The following is a 22,356-nucleotide window of genomic DNA, read 5'->3' as shown; positions in this document are numbered from 1 at the left end:
CACTAAGGTGCAGCCCAATGCAGACTGCCACATTTATATGTGTTTCACATCACCATATCACTGCCGGGTTATACGTGTTTCATAACACGTTCAAGACACCTTTGAAGATGCATTACATAAAACCTCATTTCAAATCAGCCATAAGCTGTGAGACCATGACCTGGGCCGAAATGAAGATGCTTCAGTTAAGATGCTTAACTGACTGAGCCCCCCAGGTGCCCTTGTTTTCTTTTTAAAGAATCATTTTAGAAATATATGCTGAGATATTTATATTTGATATTTGAGATCTGCTTCAAAATAATTGGGGAGGACAAAGTGTTAGGATCTGTGCAGTGTTTGACATTTTACCCAACTTATAAACTTTTTAAAAAGTTAGTCCGCCACAGTTTCATGGATACTGGCAAAAGATATGAGACTCCTGAGTCAGAAATAAAAGGGACTTTATTACTCACAGCCTATCAATAGCCGAAGTTTCATGTTCATTTGCGACAGTTTCCCATGCTCCTCAAATCCCACAGAGGTAATGCAAAGGATCCATCATACAGTGGGTTGCATTACAGAAGAGGAACACTAAAAATTCAGCACTTGGATAACTAACTGGAAGCAAGTCTGCTCTTTTTCTAGGGGGAGACATTACATCATCCCTCAAGGTTGCAAGGTGCAAACACCAACCTGAGAAATGGGTCAGGTAAGGAGCAGGCAGAGAGTTGTATTCTTGGCATACCCAACAACATGCAGGGACACCTGGACTCTGTGGCAGACTGCCTCTCACAATGCACTCCTCGTGAGTAAGAATTGACATGTTCTTAGCCAAACTTCAATTTTCACATGAATATGCTCCTCCATCAACCACTCTGACTAGTCACCAGGTTAGAATCTCACACCACATACTGTCAACAAGATTCAAAGCAATGCATGAGGCCAACCTGTGGTATTTACCTCAGTCATTCTTTCCAGGGTTCCATACTCAGCCAATTGTGAATAAGTCCAAGGGGGTAGCAGTTGCTCTTATTTGAGGCAGCCATAATGTATTCAAAGGCCAGGCCATTATGCATTATGAACCATGCAAGAGAGTTTAAACTTAGGTGTCATTGTCAATAATTACATGGGCAGTAGATGAGCAAAAAAGCAACACCTGACCCCAGGGGAGAGCCAACTCATGACTTATTTTTGTTCCCCCATCCAGAAATACAATCAAAGGGGCACAGGTCACTTCACCTCAGAATTTGTTGTTAAACCTGATTTGGATTTTCATCACATTGGTTTGATCAAGTCACATGGACAGTGTCACCAAACAGTTGTAGCTCCAGTTGCCATTTTTGGTATTACCCAAAGCCATTCAGACATCAAAAGCATGAGATCAGCCAGATTGAATTAAGGTTGTGTTGATGGGTGAGTTTGTACAACACATTCACGTGTGGAGCTGCTGCTGCTGTCATCAGGCATAGCAAAACTAGTTCAGAACCAATCACATCTCATTTTGAGTTTTCTTCTTTTCATAGCACATGGACACAGATGACAAACCCAGTAGAAGATCAGACATGCTGGATGCAACTGCCACATGATTTAGGTAGCAGTTTTGGATCAAGGTTAGTAGTTCTCAACTGGGATCAATTTCATCTCCGGGGGACATTTGGCAATGTCCACAGACATTTTTGTCACACCTGGGGGGAAGGTGCTAATGGCATCTAGTGGGTAGAGGCAAGTGATACTGCCAAACAGCCCACAATGCACAAAGCAGCACCTCACAACACTAATTATCCAGCCTAGAACATCAATAGCGCCAAGACTGAGAATGAAACAAAGAGTACGTTAATTGCTGTCTTTCTCTCCCTTCTAGGATCTAAAATGTTTTCTCTTCAGGTGCCAGCAGAGATACTTATAATTTCATCTTTTCTCTAATCATACCCACTTTCACCCAGAACTTTTGTCCTGATTATCACCTAGGAGGCAGCCCAGAGGAGATGACCCTTTGCTGGGGATTGCCATATTCTGTGACCCCAACTACCCAACTCACTTCACGCAAAATGAAGATGCTTAAAGCTGCTGCAATTTTTACTTGAACAGGAAGGCCCATTTACTGAAGCACATACGGTCTCCAATACTCAAAGCATCCAACAAGGAGTTGGGCCCCCTTGATTACTACAGGGATTAAACATTCTAGATCCACCTACACAGTCCCCCAAAAATACTTGGTGAGCAGGCCCCTGAATTTTATTGGAGTTTATCAAACACCCCTGTTGGGAGTATGATAAAAACCAGTCAAGGCCTACAGATACTAAAGGTTCTGATTCACCAACAGGACATCTATTGTAGTGAAAATATTGGACATCAAAGGGTAGAGAAACTTGTGTTAAATCCTGGCCCACCCACTGGTGGCAAATGGCAGGGGAGTCTACTCTAAAAGTAGCAGTGACCTGGACAGAATAATCTTTGAAACTTTACAAGCATTTATGACAGCACAAGTATGTACACATCAACCTCAGGTTTAGCAGCAGAATATACACTAGTACACCCGGACTGAGCCAGAGAGGCACACAGGTGCATTCACACAAATTCAGAAAATATTTTATAAACTAATTTTTTTTCTTCATTGCAAGTTTTGCCCAAATGCCATCAGTTAATTTGAATGCTTTATTTCCTGGGGCACCTGGGTGACTCAGTCATTTAAGTGTTCAACTCTTGATTTCAGCTCAGGTCATGATCTCATGGCTCATGGGCTTGAGCCCAGCATTGGGCTCTGCGCTGTCAGTGTTGAGCCTGCTTGGGATTCTCTCTCCCTCTCTCTCTTTGCCCCTCCCCAATTCAGGCTCTCTCTTGCACACTCTCGTGCTTTCTCTTTCTCTCAAAATAAGGTTAAAAAAAAGAAAAAGAAAACAATCACAATCCTATTAACATACTTCTAAATTTCAATAAAAATTCCTTAATAGTATTAAATATCCACTCACACCAATTTAATCGATGATTAATCCTCTGTTGGATATAATGCTGTGATAAGCAATGAAAGTGTGAAAGCAAGGGTAGGTAGTAAGCTTCCATATGCTAAGACCATTCATGAAGTCAAAGTTGAGAAATTACTGCACGTGTCATTAGCTCTAAGTCTGTTTGCAGAACTGTAACTGTTTTGTGTCAAAAGAAGATATAACTCACTATAGTGGTGGAAAATGACAATACCAACAGACTGTTAAAACCAAATGCTGGTAAGGAGTGAAGTAACTGGAATTCTTAAACATTGCTAATAGAGTATAAAGTGGTACAACGCTTTGGAAAGCAAGCAGCTTTTTAATAAAATTACACATTTATCTCCTTCACTACTTAACAAATTTACTCCTAGGTATTTATCCAAGAGAGATAAAATCCTATGTGTACAAAACGACTTAAGAATATTAGTACTAGGCAACTGTATCTCAATAAAGCTTAGGGGGAAATATGCACACCAGCTTTATTCATAATAGCTAAAAGCTGGAAAAAAATCAATAGGAAGATGGATAAACAAATTTTCATGTTTTCTTATGATGAAATACTACTGAGGAATAAAAGGGAACAGACTACTGTTACACACAACGTGGAAGAGTCTCAAAAACATCATGTTGAGCAAAAGAATCCAGAAGAGCAGATATTACATTATTTCATTTTTATGACATCCTAGAACAAGCAAAACAAATCTTGGTGGTAGAGATCAGAACAGTGATGGCCTCTGCAGGGGAGGAGAGCAGGATGTGATGATGACTGACTGGGAAAGGGCACAAGAAACTTTCTACAGTGCTGGAAATGCTCTATGCATTTATTGATGGATATGAGTGTATAGAATTGCCAAAACTCACAGAACTGTACACTTAGTATCTACACATTTTATGTAAATTATGCTCCAATTAAAGAAAAATATGCATCTAGCCAGCTACATCATGGACTTGCTGCCATTTAGTGTCCGTCCCACTCTGCGATATGCTTTCTACACTATGAACTCACCACTTCATATCTACTTAGGTCTGGAACCAAACCTAAATATGCTTCTTTTATCTTTCTCATGGGCTTCTTGGCTGCCCTGGTATTCAGGACTTTGGCTCCAGGTACAGCCACATGGCTAGATCTGATCTTATGTTCAACATTCCAGTGGTTATGGTTAGTATTACTGCCATCCATGGACTGATGGCAGTGTTCCTTACTGCCAAATCCTAAAGAAAATCTTACTTTCTGCAGTTGGACACCAGCTTGAGTGATTTGGCTGCTGGCTTTGTGAGGGACATCAGTATGTGGGGTCTGCTCAGCAGGCCTATTTGTGAGCGTAATTCTGATTCTTTCCAGAGGTACTCAGCTTCTTTGGTTTCATCATTGCCCTTGTTCTCTTTAAAAGAACTCTCTCTTTGTGACCATCAAATAGAAGATGTTGTAGTAGCCATCCAGCCCTATCTAGCAGGAACAGCCAGACACACTTTTATAGGGGCAATCATCCCACCTGGTAGTTAGTCTTCTAGATGCATGACGCTTCAGTGCTCTACATTCTGTTGCTCTCTGACCTTTCCCCCAAATTCTCATTGCAGTGGACAACTAGGCCTTCTCACAGCCCAACTAGGCCCCTCCGACCAGCAAAGATGCAGGTCTCTGTCTGCTCACAAATATTCATCTTCCCCTAGAGGACTCTGCATATACAAATGAATAGGGTAATTTTTTTTCATCACTGTATATGTATTTTTCAATAGCTCTGGCATTTCATAGGTCTAAAGAGAAGACACCACTGTCTCCTTAGTACAGGCATACCTCATTTAAAACAAATATTTATTTATTTATTTTGGAAGAGCGCAGGCAGGGGAGGGGCAGAGAGAGAGAGGGGGACTGAGGATCCAAAGTGGGCTCTGCACTGACAGGCTAACAGCAGCGAGCCCAATGTGGGGCTCGAACTCACAAACCATGAGATCATGACATGAGCTGAAGTCAGATGTTCAACTGACTGAGCCACCCAGGGACCCCAGGCATACCTCATTTTATTGCACTTCATTGCATTTAGCAGATAGAGAGTTTTTTACGAACTGAAAGTTTGTGGCAACCCTGCATCAAGCAAGCCTATTGCGGTCATTTTTCCAACAGCATTTGCTCAGTTTGTGTCCGTGTGCCACATTTTGGTAATTCTTCTAATATTTCAAATTTTTTCATTATTATTATATTTATAATGTTGATCTGTGATCAGTGATCTTTGATGTTACTATTGTAATTGTTTTCCTGAGACACAATATTGAAATTAGGCCAATTAATGATGTGCAATGGCCTCTAAGTGCTCAAGTGAAAGGAAGGGTCACACATCCCTCACTTTAAGTCAAAAGCTTGAAATAATTAAGCTTAGTGAGGAAGGCATGTTGAAAGCTGAGATGGGCCAAAAGCCAAGCCTCTTGCACAAAAGACAGTTAAATTGTGAATTCAAAGGTAAAGTTCTTACAGGAGATGAGAAGTGCTACTCCAGTGAACACACGAATGATAAAGAGAAACAGCCTCATTGCTGATATGGATAGAAGATCAAACCGGCTACAACATTCTCTTAAACCAAAGCCTAATCCAGAGCAAGGCCCTACCTGTCCTCAATTCTATGAGGGATGAGAGAGGTGAGGAAGCTATAGAAGAAAAGCCTAGAGCCACAGCAAGTTATCTAGAAGATCCAGCTAAGGTAATTCATGAAGGTGGCTACACTAAACAGATTTTCAATGCAGACAAAACAGCTGTATATTGGAAGAAGATGCCATCTGGGATTTTCACAGCTAGAAAGGAGAATTCACTGCCTGGCTTTAAAACTTCAAAGGAGCGGCTGACTTTCTTGTTAGGGGTTTATGCAGCTGGTGACTTAAAGCCAGTGCTCATTTACCACTCCCCAAATCATAGGGCCCATAAGAGTTATACTAAATCTGGAGCACCTGGGTGGCTCAGTTAGTTAAATGCCTGACTCTTGATTTGAGCTCAGGTCATGATCTCATGGTTTGGGAGCTTGAGCCCTGTATCGGGCTCTGTGCTGACAGTGCAAACCCTGCTTGGGATTCTCTCTCTCTTTCTCTTTCTGCCCCACCCCTGCTCGTGCACACTCTCTCAAAATAAATAAATAAACTTAAAAAAAAAGTTAAAAAAAAAAAGAGTTATAGTAAATCTACTCTGCCTTTGCTCTATAAATGGAAGAACAAAGCCTGGATCACAGCACATCTGTTTACAACATGGTTTACTGAATATTTTAAGCCCACTGTTGAGACCCACTACTCAGAGAAGATTCCTTTCAAAATATTACTGCTCACTGACAATGTACCTGGTCACCCAACTTTGATGGAGAAGTACAAGATTAATGTTGTTTTCATGCCTGCTAACACAACATTGCGTTCCGTGGCCCAGGGATCAAGGAATAATTGATCCATGGATCAAGGACTTTTGAGTGTTCTTATTTAAGAAATAAGGCTATGACTTCCATAAATATATACTCCTCTAATGGATTTGGTCAAAGTAAATTGAAAACCTTCTGAAAGGATTCATGATGCTGGGTGCCACTAAGAATAACTGTGATTCATCAGAAGATGGCAGATTATCAACATGAACAGGAGTTTACAGGAAGTTGATTCCAACCCTCAAGGATGACTTTGAGCGGTTCAAGACTTCATTGAAGGAAGTACCTGCAGATGTGGCGGAAATAGCAAGAGAACTAGAATTAGAAGTGGAGCCTGAAGATGTGTCTCAATTGCTGTGATCTCATAATACAACTTGAACAGATAAGGAGTTGCTTCTTATAGATGAATTAAGTGGTTTCTTGAGATGGAAGCTACACCTGGCAAAGAAGCTGTGAAGACTGTTGAAATGAACAACAAAAACTCTAGAACATTTCGAAAACTGAGTTGATAAACCAGTGGCAAGATTTGGGATAACTGACTCCAATTTTGACAGAGGTTCTCCTGTGGGTAAAATGTTATCAAACGGCATCACATGCTACAGAGAAATCGTTCATGAAGGGAAGAGTCAATGGATGTGGCAAACCTCACTTTGTGTTATTTTAAGAAACTGCAACAACCACCCAGACCTTTGGCAGCCACCACCCTCATTAGTCAGCAGCCATCAACATTGAGGCAAAAGGATTACGACCTGCTGAAAGCTCAGAAGATGGTTAGCATTTTTTAGCAATAAAGCGTTTTTAAATTAAGGTATGTACATTGTTTTTAGACGTAATGTTATTCCACACTTAATAAACTACCGTATAGTGTAAACATAACTTATATATGCACCAAAAAACCAAAATATTCATTTGACTTGCTTTATCGTGATATTCGCTTTGCTGCAGTGGTCTGGAACTGAACCCCCAGTATCACTGAGGTATGTCTGTATAGAGTAATCTCAGGTAGGGTACTGAATTGAAGGGTTAGTTAAATGCTCTGACACTCTTTGAAAGTTAACAACTCTGCTCCTCACTGCTGGCTACCTGGGACAGGGGGAACAATGTGGTGGGCCTTAGTGGTCCTCTGAGTCAGGGCTCTATTAAATAAAAAACTTAGATATGACCGGAGAAATAAATGTCACTGCCCTTTTTATTCTAATTGTAAAGCAGAACTAAATATAGGTCACTATTTTGGTATGAAGACTCTTAGTTTATTTCTGTTAAAAGAGGATATACGACCAAAGGTAATTTTCCTTTCTGAATTATAAACTTTAGTTCTTACTTCTCCTGAAAAATATTTCAAGTTATTGCCTAATTTACAGTATTTGAAGATAAATAATCCATGGCTTACATTCCATTAAGATTCCTTAAAAAAAAGAAAATCTAGAATGTATCCCATCCTCAAATATACATTTATTAAATAGCTTAACAGTGCCTGAGTTAATCTATTAGACTCCAAAATACAACAGTTTTTTGCTCTATATGCGTATGAAAAGCTAGGTTTAGGAATCGTTGATGTTACCAAGAGCACAGCCCTACAGTCACACCTTCTCATGATCTGATGCTTCAAGCATTCATATATTCTCTGCTACACTGAAAAGGAATGCCCATTAATGAATCAATTCATGTTTGAGTGTCTAGGTAACATCAATATAAATTGTGTACATAAAATTGAGAAGCTAAGCAGGATTTTTTTTTTTTTGAGGAAATAAATTTAAGGCTTTATTCTCTGCAACTCATTCTAATCATAAGTGTTATATCTGAGAAGTTATGGTTTTTTTTTTTTTTTAAGTTTATTTATTTATTTTGAGAGAGAGGGAATTCCAAGTAGGCTCCACACTGGCAGTGTGGGGCCCAACGTGGGGCTGGAACTCATGAACTATGAGATCATGACATGAATCGAAACCAATAGTTGGATGCTTAAGCGAATGAGCTACCCAGAGGCCCCATATCTGAAACGTTTTCTTTATAGACAATAAAACAGATGAAATCTACTTGTTTAACGTATCATGTTAGCACAACGAAAAAAGTACTCAACTGGAAATCAGTAGAACTAGCTAGGTTTCGCTTTAAGCTCTGCCATACCTGTATGACCTTAGGCAAATCATTTAATCTCTGCAGGTTGAGAGCTCTGGTCTGCACTCTTCTGTGGTTTAACAGGATGAGCTTGCAATTAGGAGAGAGGCCCCTAGATGGTGCTGTTGTTCTGACTTAGGCTTTGTATTTTTTTTTTCCCCTCTATAATTACAGTGAAGTAAAAAGGCATAGGTTAGAAAATGATTTCCTATTAGTTCTGAAAAAAATCCAGTGTTAAATATTCAAGATGGCATTGAATTATGAATCATATGGTTCATGTACATTTGGCATTAATTGAAAGGAATAAACTATTAATGATTATAACAAATATTCCCTTATAATTAGCTCAAATATCCATTGCTATTTCACTAGGTATATTTATCTCAGCTTAAGAAACTGAGATACTAAAATAAAAACCAAACAATTATTGTTAAAAGAGTACTGATGTATAATAAATCCTATAGAAAAAATTTTTTTTTTCAAATGCTAGTTCTAACAATAAATCTTGATAAATGCAGACTGTTTTTCACTATGAATGTTTCAGGCTGTATTTAAAACCTGTGATTTCCATGAGCCCAGTGACAGATATCTTACATTACCCCTCCATCTATATAAACAAAATCTACTTTTAAAAAAAAGTAGATTAAAAAAAAAATCTTTAAGTATTTTAAAGGATAAGAATAATGTATTAAGTGACTTCTCTAGTTTCAATCCACTAAAGAAAAAGGATTTGAAGATTCTAGTTTGAGTAGGCTTGGATGTACAATATCAGGTTTCAACTAAAATTACTGAAAGGAAAAAGTATATTTCTATTCCTCCCCTATGAAATTCACCGAGTGTAATATGTTCAATCAATACAGAGAACAAGGAAATACCTGTGAAAACCCATACTGAGCAACATTCCAGCATTTTGTCAGTTGACTGGGTAATAAGTGGCAAGCAAAAAAGGTGTCATGAAGGAGTGAAATGATACAAACTGTGAATTTTGTTTCAATGAAGATTTTTGTCTACAAATTAAGGAGGAAAAATACCGGATCTTGGGGATCTGAGATAGTATTGCTATATGTGAAAGCTTTCCATCTAACCAACCAATCTACCAATCATCCAACCAACCAACCAACCAACCAACCAACCAACCAACCAACCAACTTTTATTGAGTCTACATACATGGTGCAAAGGGCTGGAGATACAAAGGTACCATCTCCATTCTCAAAAAACTCAGTCGAGTATGAGAAAAGGACTTTGAAAAGTTCAGCTCAGTTTATTATAGTGTCAAGTAGATTTACAACTATTGCACTTATCATTCTGCTAACACAAGGCCAAAATTTAAGAGGAATATTTTTCTCCAATAAAGCTAGGCTTTCATGATCTTTGATATATGATGTTAAAATTACACAGGCAAAATAACATACCCCCATCCTATTCCAGACACATCCCCACTTCCTTATTGTTGTGTACCTTGCTGCAAATAAAAATTTAGTCAAGATAACGCTAAGTCATTCATTTCTCGTAAAATTACTCTTGAGATTTGACAAGTTTTCTTTATACTGTCCTCTTTAACCAAAACAGCTCCCATATTCCCAAATCAATTGTAATCATGTAAATGGAAGATGAATTTCCATCCAAGACAGTAAACATCTCTTCCCTTACAGAACCCCACATGGTGTTCACATAATGGTTTGACAACTGGCTGCCTAACTTTTTGGACAATGGGAAATCATAACAAAAGCAAACAAGTGGTCTAGTATATGAATTCTTCTCAAAAATAGAAGAAAGTCATGAACATTGTTGGGCAAGTGTTTTACATTTCCAATGAAATTCTATTCCATTGATCTGTTTGAAGATTGTCTTCGACCTATTTGGCTTAAGCCCATAAACTGTAATTGATTCAGTCACATAAAGAACCACTTTTATCTTAAGCCTGGAATGCATAACAAATGGATACCAGGAAAGTGGTTTTTCATTTGCTCTAATAATTTGTTCAGGGATGAGCTGGGGGAAAAAGCCCAAATAACTATCAGCCTTTGGTCTTCTTAAATTATTTTTCATTCTGATTATAATGGGAAGAAATGAGCTGTGGGGGTTTGGTGTTTTCTGTTTTAACCGTTGCTCTGTATTCTGAGATATATGCAATTCATAATGTACCACTATAACAAGACAGTTTTTATATATTACTGGGGTAACGCAAAGAAAATGAATTTTTCTTTGGGTACCAGTAATTGTCAAAAGAATGATTGCAGATTCAGAAAATGTGCTTTATAATAACCCTGTTAACATAAAATATACATGGAAGAGAGAAGGTATGGCAGGTAGGTGGAAAGATTGGTTAGTTGTATTAGCAAGGCATTTCAAGATGATTTTGGTTCTTTTGACTAAGATACATCAAATTTTAATCACCCTTAAATCCTTAGACAAAGGGGAAATACTTAGTAACACAAGGAGCATTCGATGAGCACGAGCTGATTCACCACGTGCTTATAAAGGCCCCAACTAGTTAATAAACTGCCTCACCTGAAGCACAGATTTGCCCTGGTAATAAGGGATAATGCGCTTAAGTGGTTAGAATTAATTTGAATATCAACAATGAAATTTAGATTACCAACCATGTCCTGATAGTTACAGCACGGAGAATATCAAATGTCCTCTTTTTAAACTAAAGTAAAAAATGGAAGAAGCATGGTTAATTTCCTTGTGCTGATGAAAAGATGTCTAAGTGCAACTTTTGCTTGTAAGCCTCCCCATGCTGCCATGTCACCTGACGCTCTCCCCAGGGGAAGTGTCTGTCTGCCTTGCTAACCCTGCTTGATGTCTTCCTTGATAGAACATCAAGGCTTGCTTATGGGTTTCCATGTACAGGTTTCTACTGTGAATGAAAGCTGACTACAAAATCATATTCTGCTTTCAGAAAATGCTAGTGTACCATGTACAGCATAGGTATTTCATTCAGTTTAAAAAAATAGTGCAAAAACATATCTGATAGTCAAAGTGATAGTTCAAGTGAGTTCTTGTGCTGAAAAACACAGTCAAGCTTCACCTTTAGCTGACTTGTCAAAACTGAACATAGTTTTTGGGAAATATTCCAGATTTTCCCATTAGTTCTCCACTCATCCAGTCATCATCTACAGATTCCAGCTCTGTTATGATGTCTCCAGCCTGTAAGAAGACAAAAATTGGAAATAATGATTAGTTTCTGTCGAGAATAAGCATGGTAAGCAGTCTACCTGGACAGGCATGGTTAATCTTCTCTTTATGTAACTCACTGATCCTGATTTGCCCAGAGGATTAAATGATACACCACAAAGATGATCTATACCTTATGACACCATTTCCTTGTATGCCACTTCTCCTCAGAGCCTGTTCCTTTGCCTTTCTCACCCTTGCTGTACTTTTATTTTCCTGTTTGCATTTTGGCCCTCCCCCCAATTACTCCTAATCTAAAATACTTCTTTAATAATAGTATTAGCTGTCATATATATTATATATATAGTTTTTCACGTAAAAATTACTTATTGAGTACCCACCATATGTCAGACACTGTTCTGAGCATTATGGCTACAACAATGAATAAAGACTTCAGTTTAGAGTAGGGAGACAAATAAGCTGGCAGAGGAGGACAGACAATGTGGGACTGCCTTCTCATTAGGGCAGTCAGGGAATGCCCCATTGAAGGTGACATTTAAACAAAGACTTGGAGGTAAGAGAATAAGTCCTGTGCTTATGATAGGTCGTGTCCTACCTTATGTACTTCATAGGAATTAACTCATTTAAACAACACTGCATCCTAGAGGTGGTTACTATTATTGTGCCATTTTAAGAGAGAGATCCTTACAGACTTCTGTATTTTAAAGAGAAGGAACTTGAAGCCCAAAGAGATTACATAGATTCCTTGGTGTCACATATCTAGTTAGTGGTAGAGACAGGATTCCAATCTAGTGTGATTTCGAGGGCCTGTATTGCTAACCATTGGGCAACATGGCCACCACATCTTACAGTGGACTTTTTACTTAGAAAGGCTTTTATTATAATTGCCTTTCCCAACATCCTGAGCATTTTGTACTCTACATTTATTCTTCCACATAATGGTATCCTCCTCTACCATTTGCTTTATTCCATGCTTCTGTGGCCTCACGATCAAATTTACATTCTTTCCTGTCTTTAAAGGGCTTCTCCCTGACTCAGAACACTTATTTACCCTCATCAGGTTAGTCAAAGATGCTGTATGTCTCATTCATGTGAATATTATAATTCCTCAACAGATGAGGACATAATTTTTACAATTATCTCCTGAAACTATTTTGTTCTTTATGGATTCTAACCATTTCTTAGAATCTGGGTTTAAGATTCTATAATGGTTCAAGATGACCCTGGCTACTTTTAAGAATATCTTTATCAGGCTAAATGGATTTTATTTGTAGCACTAGTACATTGCCCTCTGGAAAAATGGTTTGATTTAAGGCCTTTCTTTATGGAAAATGGAAAGGAAAAATGCTGACTATCAAATGTCATTAATTTACTTTACTCTGCCAAAATCCGTAAAAATTCTGGCTGTTCAAAATTTATATTATAAATAAGTTCCTTCTGGTTCCTAAATTATGACATAATAGTTGAATGAAACTTTTTTTTTTTTGGCTCTGGTCCTCATGTACATACCATGTCAGTTTACTAATGGCTAGCACAATTTCTTTTTCAAAAAAAATTTCTACTAATATTCTGTGAATATTTAATAAAATATTAATGATTAACAATACTGACAGCTGTGCAGAATTCCTTAACTAAAAAACTCTAGAATTACCTTGCTTTCAGACAGTCATTTGTAAAATGAAGACAACCTATTTTCTAGAGGATATTATCTAGATATTAAGGCCAAAATAACATGTAAATACTTTGAATCCAGATTGTTCACTTGCAGTAAAGATCACAAGAATGAAGTATGAGCCACTGATGCCCATGACTGAAAGGGAGTAGGGCAATGGTTTCCAAACATTTGGATTTTAAGGACCAATAAATTAAGAGGAAAAAAAAAAAAAAAAGGAACTGATACAGGGTCACTAAATTATAACTCTGCATTAAGAAATATCATCATTTACTAACAACATTTTATAAAAGAAATGACATTATTTTAAAAAGAAATGACATTTTAAAATGAAAAAGAAGAAATTCTCAGAATGGAAAACTCCGTAACAAAATAGGAGAGTCAGCAACTTTATACAGACTTTATCTCTGCATTGTCCTTTACTCCGTGACTCCCCAAGATCCCCGTTTTGTTTTAGACGGGTGTGGGGGTACCAACAACATCAAGTCTCATCTTGCCCAGTCACTCCTCTCTATTGTAGCCCCGTCTCTGGCTGCTTATCTCCGATGATGGAGAATTTCCCAGTGTCTGACACGGGATGTTCTGACAGCAACTACTACGACACCCATCCTCCTTCCTCTTAGAACAGTTCCAGGGGCGCCTGGGTGGCTCAGTCAGTTGACCCTCCGACTTCGGATCAGGTCATGATGTCTTGGTCTGTGAGTTGGAGCCCCGTGACGGGATCTGTGCTGACAGCTCAGAGCCTGGAGCCTGCTTCAGATTCTGTGTCTCCCTCTCTCTGACCCTCCCCCATTCATGCTCTGTCTCTCTCTATCTCAAAAATAAATAAACATTAAAAAAAAAAAAAAAAAAAAAAAACAGTTCCAAAGTACTGTCCTGAGTGCTGTCCTCTGACCATGGTCCAGCTGTAGGCTGGGGAAAGAGGATCATGGAAATACTCAGTTTTTACTCAAAAAACAAACAAAAAAGAAGAGGTACTTCTTCAGTAAAGTAAGACTAAATATTAGGCCTCTAAAAAAAAACCTTTGCAAAGGAACTTAACCTTTTGGGATCATTTCCTCAAATTCTAATCAGTGTCTTTGTGGACAATACTCCAGTGTCTTAGGGACACTACTGCAGCCGCCAATGGTGGTACCATCTGATCTCAAAGAGGACAGTAGCAGGCTGCCAAGGCCATGTAGAGAATCATCCTTTTCTAGGGATGAATGAAAACTCCAATATTGTTGAGGTCGGATGTTACAAGGCCTAGGAATAAGGAAGTCGTCGGGGATTGTAGGGCTATCAAGTCAGGAAGGTTTTAAGAGCCTAAACACCTTGCTGATAATTTAAATGTGCCCTATTCACCTTCTCTAATTCCGTCCATTAGAATTAGGGTCTGAGATCTGTTCATTCTTAGCTAATGATCAATACTTCACCCAATGTTCCACCCTTCAGTAGAAGACACTTCAAAATTTATTAATGCGGTTACAAAAAGACACACATTCTGACCTTAAAGGAAAGTTCATCTTCATTCTCCCCATGGAAATCATATAAGGCTTTGGCCTTCTTCCCCTTAAGTGCTAAAGCAGACATACTTTTTGCCTCAGCTGTGAAGATACCAAAAATTCAAATATGTATAGAAAGACATTAGACTAAAACACAAATCAAACATTTTAAGAACCACTCCTCCCACACCCCCCCCCCCATGCTTTTCATTCTCAGGACAGAATAATTTCAATTAATTTTGAATTTATTTAACTTGCAAAAAGGTGATGTTTTCCTAGCAGGAAAAAAAACTATACAAAATACATTTAGTAGACAAAATTAGCCACTATTAAGTGAAGGCATTTTTGTCTTCCCCTCCCCCCATAACGCCAACAAAGTATATGAAGAGAGTTTCCATAAATTTATGAATCAACTCTTTCAAATGTAGGCAAACGAGTTGAACTGAGCATAGCCAGAGGGAAAAGAAATACATATCATTTCAAAGGTTTCAGGCTTTCTCCCCTTAGAGAGTAACTGTTATTTCTGTAGTTGTCACACCTTGGCAGGGCCGCACAAAGACTGCCGGGAAGATCCCCTCCCTGTCATGCAGTCTGCCCTTGTACCAGTCAGAGTCCACATGCTCAAGGATCAGGATCCGGTCTCCCCTCCTGAAAGCTAAGTCTTCACTGGTCTCTGCTGTAAAACTGTGAAGCGCTTCACACCATTCTCCAGAAAGACTATTATCCTGTTACAAATCAGAAGTTTGGTAAGGAATGTGAGATTTTATTTGACATTGATTTCTACAAAGCTTAAAAAGCAATGGGGGAGAAAGCTAAGGGGTCATAAGATTTCAAAGCCTGAACGCTTCTTTAAATCACCTAACATTTTATGTTGCTACCAGCTTTCAGAAATAAAAGTTTCCAATAACTTTTTTTCTTAAAAATATAATTCTAAATGACAGATACGATGGGATTTCTAGCTTTTCTGCTTTTAAAGTACATATAGTACTTAAGCAAAAACTTTTCTCTAAGTATGATCTATGACATTAGTTACATTAAAAACATTAGGTAAAAGCATATAGTATTTATGACACTATGAGAAAACTCTGGTAAAGCTCATAATTTTCAGTGAAGCTCTTCTTTACCTAAATTATGAACAGGCTGTTAATCCCTGGTCTTTACCTGATTCAGAGGCTATCAGATTCCATAGCATGGGACTTCATTAATTCACATTTTTAATTTTATGAGGTGTAGTTAGTTCTAAGGCTGGCAGGGTAATGACCCAAACATGGTGGGTTAGTATGATGGAATGCTCCAACAAGAATGCTTTTACCCCAAACACACTGGAGGAAGGTTTTGCTCTGCAAAAAGGTGTCTCTGCCAAGTCAAGATGGGAAGCCCATGTTTGAGGAGCTTAAGCAGGGAAGAGAGGATAATGCTAAGGCAAAGGATTGGAGCTAGACAGGCTTAGGTTTCAGACCCACCCCCAGCTTCACCTTAGTGTTGCGGCAAGGATCAAATGAGGTCATGCATGTAAGCACACTTGGCAGAGTGCCTAACCCATCTTAAGTTTGCAACAACTGATGGCTTATAATACAAAAACAAAAAAAGCAAACAAAAACCCCTCTTGTTCTTGCACTTGAGTAATCAATACTAACGAATGGTACTTTTGTTCCCAAGACATGTAGGCAGCAACGTGAATATTTCCTTCTGGAGAACTGTAGTCACCTTCTTCCCTGTTTGATTTAATCAGTGCGTGGTGATGAAAGAATTAAGAGACACACAGCCCAATTACCAGTGACATATTGACAATGACCCCATCAGGCTCATTCTTCTACAATATGCTGCAAATAAACAATGGAAGTCATCCACATTCCTAATTCAGTTTAGACACTTCTGAAGTCATGCTACATAAAGTTTTTAAGCCATTTTTTCTCTCGTTATACAAATATTACAAATGTTCCCAAACACCTGGAAAGTTTGAAAATGTATGAAGAAGTGAAGAGGTGGGGGGAAAACCCACCCACCTAGATAATCTTACCACCTAAAGGCAACTAGGCAATTGCATGTTAACAAATGTATTTCCTTCTAGTCTTATTACGCTATATATCCAATTTCCCTATAACATATTTTCCTCCCATGACATTTATTTTATAAATCTAGTATTTGTGGCCTCAGAACATTCTCCTAATAATGGTCATAGTTAGGTTGCTTCCAGTTTTTTCCTATTATAAAAACACCACGATGACCATCTTTGTGACTAAAATCTTGTCCCATTTTTTTATCCTTTTTTGGGGGTCAGAAACAATAATAATGTAATAATCTGTACTTTCTCTTTTTTTAAATTTATTTATTTTGACAGAGACAGCGTGAGCAGGGGAGGGGCAGACAGAGGTGAAGAAAGAATCCCAGTCAGGCTCAGCACCACTAGTGCAGAGTCCTACTAGGGGCTCAATCTCACCAACCATGAGATCATGACCCGAGCTGAAGTCAAGAGTTGGACGCTTAACTGACTGAGCCACCCAGGTGCCCCTGTACTTCCTCTATTTTAGCATTCATATAATTACTTCTTTAGTGTTGAATTGTATTGAATCTTTGTTAAATGGATAGGTTAATGGTATCTTATTGCTGCTTTACAAGGTATTTCTTTGATTACTAATAAGGTGAATTTTTTTTCTTTTTTTTTAATGTTTATTCATTTTTGAGAGAAAGAGTGAGAGAAAACATGAGTGGGAGAGGGGCAGAGAGAGGGGAGGAAAGAGGATCTGAAGCAGGCTCTCTGCTGACAGCAGCAAGCCTGATGTGGGCTTGAACTCACAAACTGTGATATTGTGACTTGAGCTGAAGTCAGACATTCAACCAACTGAGCCACACAGGCGCCCTAGTTAAAAACTTTTTTAATATCAGGGCACCTGGGTGGTTCAGCTCCTTAAGCATTCGACTTCAGCTCACGTCATGACCTTACAGTTCGTGAGTTTGAGCCCTGTGTCAGACAGTGCTGACAGCCCAGAGCCTGGAGCCTGCTTTGAATTTTGTGTCTCCCTCACCCTCTGCCCCTCCCCTGCTTGTGCTCTCTCTCTCTCAAAAATAAATAAACATTTAAAAAAATTTAAGGGATGCCTGAGTGGCTCAGTCAGTTGAGCGTCCAACTTCAGCTCAGGTCATGATTTCACGGTTCATGAGTTCGAGTCTCACCTCAGGCTCTGTGCTGACAGCTCAGAGCCCGGAGCCTGCTTTGGATTCTGTGTCTCCCTTTCTCTCTGCCCCTCCCCTGCTCATGCTCTGTCTCTCTCTCTCTTTCTCTCTCAAAAATAAACACTAAAAAAAAATATATTAAAAATAAATTTAAAACGGGGCACCTGGGTGGCTCAGTTGGTTGTGTCCGACTTTAGCTTGGGTCACAATCTCACAATTTGTGGGTTCGAGCCCCATGTCGGGCTCTGTGCTGACAGCTCAGAACCTGGAGTCTGCTTCAGATTCTGTGTCTCCCTCTCTCTCTGCCCCTCCCCTACTCTCACTCTGTCTCTCTCTCAAAAATAAACATTAAGGGGCGCCTGGGTGGCGCAGTCGGTTAAGCGTCCGACTTCAGCCAGGTCACGATCTCGCGGTCCGGGAGTTCGAGCCCCGCGTCAGGCTCTGGGCTGATGGCTCGGAGCCTGGAGCCTGTTTCCGTTTCTGTGTCTCCCTCTCTCTCTCTGCCCCTCCCCCGTTCATGCTCTGTCTCTCTCTGTCCCAAAAATAAAAAAAAAAAAACAAAAAAACCCAAAACGTTGAAAAAAAAAAAGTAAACATTAAAACTAAAGGGCAACCAACGGAATGGGAAAAGATATTTGCAAATGACATATCGGACAATGGGCTAGTATCCAAAATCTATAGAGCTCACCAAACTCCACACCCAAAAAACAAATAATCCAGTGAAGAAATGGGCAGAAAACATGAATAGACACTTCTCTAAAGAAGATATCCGGATGGCCAACAGGCACATGAAAAGATGCTCAACGTCGCTCCTCATCAGGGAAATACAAATCAAAACTACACTCAGATATCACCTCACGCCAGTCAGAGTGGCCAAAATGAACAAATCAGGAGACTATAGATGCTGGAGAGGATGTGGAGAAACGAGAACCGTCTTGCACTGTTGGTGGGAATGCAAATTGGTGCAGCCACTCTGGAAAACCGTGTGGAGGTTCCTCAAAAAATTAAAAATAGACCTACCCTATGTCCTAGCAGTAGCACTGCTAGGAATTTACCCAAGGGATACAGGAGTACTGATGCATAGGGGCACTTGTACCCCAATGTTTATAGCAGCACTCTCAACAATAGCCAAATTATGGAAAGAGCCTAAATGTCCATCAACTGATGAATGGATAAAGAAATTGTGGTTTATATACACAATGGAGTACTACATGGCAATGAGAAAGAATGAAATATGGCCCTTTGTAGCAACGTGGATGGAACTGGAGAGTGTGATGCTAAGTGAAATAAGCTATACAGAGAAAGACAGATACCATATGTTTTCACTCTTATGTGGATCCTGAGAAACTTAACAGAAACCCATGGGGGAGGGGAAGGGAAAAAAAAAAAAAAAAAGAGGTTAGAATGGGAGACAGCCAAAGCATAAGAGACTCTTAAAAACTGAGAACAAACTGGGGGTTGATGGGGGGGTGGGAGGGAGGGGAGGGTGGGTGATGGGTATTGAGGAGGGCACCTTTTGGGATGAGCACTGGGTGTTGTATGGAAACCAACTGGACAATAAATTTCATATACTGAAAACAAAAATAAAGAAAGGAAGTAATAAAATAAATAAACATTAAAAAAACAAAAAAATTTTAAAATTTAATATCAGTCACTTACAGTATCTCTTTTATGAATATTCCAATCATGTCTTTTTCCTTGTTTTCTATCAGCATTTGCATGTCTTTCTAACCCATTTGCATGAGCTCTAATATACACAGTAAAAGGTATTACCAATTTATTTCAAACATTTGCAACATGAACTGAAATTTTCTCTTGATACTTATGATAATTATGATTTTAATATTCCTCCAAGAGTTGAAACCTGACTTTCACTACGGTTACCCATTCAAGAAACCTACCTGAGAATTTGCACCAGAATCTTCTTTTTTGGCCTTGGGTGGTGTTTTTGTGCCTACGTTAAAAAAAAGAAAAAAAGTTAAAACTTTACATGTAAAGACAATGTATTAGTATTGGAGAAAAACCATAGAGAGAGAATAAAAAGTCTGGGACTCCAGACCAGTCTCTTCATGTAATGACTAACATTGATTGGAACCATCCTCCCTGGGTCTGTTTCATTTACTGTAAAGTAGGATACACATTAGTTATACTAGATAGTCCACTTCTGTTTAAAAGTCTATGATTCCTTACCATTTTTGATATGAAGCTATTGCTAACAACCTAAAACACCAAAACTAGATCTTTGTGAGAGATTACCACAACAATGACTATCCCAATAATTAGTACCATTTAAAAACCATTTTTCGAAAAAATTAAAAAAATAAAAACCATTTTTCTTTCTACTTTAACAAATATGGATTATTAAGCAGTTTAAGTATTATTCTTTTAAAAAAAATTTTTATATGTTTATCTTTGAGAGAGAGAGGGAAAGAGAGAGAGAGTGCAAGCAGGGTAAGGGCAGAGACAGAGGGGGACAGAGGGTCCGAAGTGGGCTCTGTACTGACAGCAGAGGGCCCAGTGTGGGGCTCGAACTCGCAAATCACGAGATCATGACCTGAGCTGAAGTCAGGCGCTTAACTGATTGAGCCACCCAGGTGCCCCTTAATTATGATCCTGTTATTTGGTTTAGTTGAATTAGGACGTAATAAAATAATAAAAAACCATATTCTCTATACTCACTTGAAATGTTTGCACCAGAGATGGGATGATCTTCCATGAGTTCTACAAAGTTAAGGGGGAAAATGCCAATTCTGTCTTGAAGTTCTCCTCTGGCCCATTCTTCATTGACATACTCTTTAAGAATAATAATTTCTCCCTCTGAGAAACTTAACTCATCCTTCTGGTCTCCAATATATTCAAACCGAGCAATACATCTTGGGCCTCTGAACAAAGAAGATCATGTTTGTGAGTTAAACTAGAGAGTACTAACTTTCAAAATGCTTTAAAACCTTAATTTAGTCTTTCAATAAATACTTATTCTGTGTTTACTATGGAACAAGATATACTAGGCATAATTTAAAATTTTCCATAAAAAGAATAAGCTACATTTCTAAATGATAGTCCTCACTTTTTAGATATGAACTTACTCACTCAAGAAGGCTAAAGCAAAAAAAAAAAAAAAAAAAAAAGGCTAACATCAAGGTCACAGAGTACATGAGAATTACAAAGGAGACCCCTGTGGCCAGTCTATACTGGTATATTTCTTGATCACCTTTACTCCTTTACTCCATTACATGTCTTTGTATATGTAGGCCGGCTGAATCTGAACCCGCTCAATCCTAACTGCACTGAGTTCACGAGTTGCCAACCCTGAGAACCTCGGGGCAAGACAGGAAACTTCCGTGGCCAAATGTGATGGGCAGAAGCTGGGCAGAGTATCCTCAATATATGCTGAATCATCAGTGAGTTGTCTATAGAGAGAAATGGCCTTCCCAACTGGAAGGTTAGAAGAAAACAGAAACCGGGAAAATTATAACAATTTTATATCTAACACTGTTGTTTTACAGATGCTTTCCGTATCACCTTTAAAAAGGCTTCACTTCTGATTATGAGAACAATCCTTTAATGATCTGCAATTGTGACTGAAAATAAGATAAAAGTAGAGATAAAATTATATCCCTGAAGGCATGATTTAATACCAAACCTTCGATTTAAGGCTTTAGAAAGGGAAGTTTCAATAGCAACAGTCTAAAGAGATGCAATTGCCTGAAGAGAAAAGGTTGGTACTGGCACCAATCAAAGTCTGATTTAAGTCAGGTCGATGGATCAATAGCTGTGAAGGCCCATTTTAAATTCAACCTGCTGACACAGTAAACACTGCTTAAAAATAGGAGAAAAATTGAACTCAAAGTAGAATTCAACTACTGTGGCATCAGAAGTTTTCTTATTTGTGGTAACCTTTGCATTTATTTTCTGAAGTCCTCGGGGAGCATCTCCTTATGTCTGACCTATTCAAAGACAGGTTTACAGTCTTCAGCAGGTAGTGAATTCCACTAATTTGCTCATTTAACTGGAATATAAAGTTGCATTGTGGCAGTGTTTTAAATCACAAAGGAGTTACAGTGGTGCATAAAAGGGTATATAAATTTATGGAAAGGTTTTCAGACATAAAGGAAGACCTCTCCAACTTAACTCTTCCTTTACTTTCTTCTAGTTCCTCTTAAAAACAAAACAATACAAAACGTCTAGCAAGTTTTATAGGGTTCCTATTTCTAGAAGATTAAAATATTTTCTGTGGCAAAAATATCTGAACCTTCTAAAAATATGTTGGTAGATAAACACCAGAAGGCCAAAACAAAATGCGCTGGATAACGAAACTGTCTCTGTTCAAGCTCAGGCCAGGCTGTGGGAAGTTCTAGGATAGACAGTCTGTGGCTCTGTGTGTGTGTCTGTATGTCCTGTATGACAGAGTATTGTT

At 38.7% G+C, this 22,356-nt stretch overlaps 1 protein-coding gene across 2 annotated transcripts in view; it reads right to left on the bottom strand.

Moving 5' to 3' along the window:
• Window positions 1–9,706: 9,706 nt before the first annotated feature.
• SH3D19 (SH3 domain containing 19) overlaps window positions 9,707–22,356 on the bottom strand; it is a 189,479-nt gene continuing 176,829 nt past the window's right edge. For both annotated transcript variants that reach the window (XM_058721173.1, XM_058721174.1), the window contains 5 exons: window positions 20,619–20,821; window positions 19,841–19,893; window positions 15,304–15,490; window positions 14,770–14,867; window positions 9,707–11,621 (listed from right to left, as the gene is read on the bottom strand). In XM_058721173.1, the coding sequence (XP_058577156.1) occupies window positions 11,517–11,621; window positions 14,770–14,867; window positions 15,304–15,490; window positions 19,841–19,893; window positions 20,619–20,821 (646 nt within the window). In that variant the 3' untranslated portion in view covers window positions 9,707–11,516. The remainder of the gene's footprint in view (window positions 11,622–14,769; window positions 14,868–15,303; window positions 15,491–19,840; window positions 19,894–20,618; window positions 20,822–22,356) is intronic.

This window comes from Neofelis nebulosa, chromosome 3, assembly GCF_028018385.1.
Source record: "Neofelis nebulosa isolate mNeoNeb1 chromosome 3, mNeoNeb1.pri, whole genome shotgun sequence".
NCBI classification, from domain to species: Eukaryota; Metazoa; Chordata; class Mammalia; order Carnivora; family Felidae; genus Neofelis; species Neofelis nebulosa.
The sequence above is the reverse complement of the archived record's forward strand: the minus strand, read 5'-3'. Positions and strand labels throughout refer to the sequence as shown.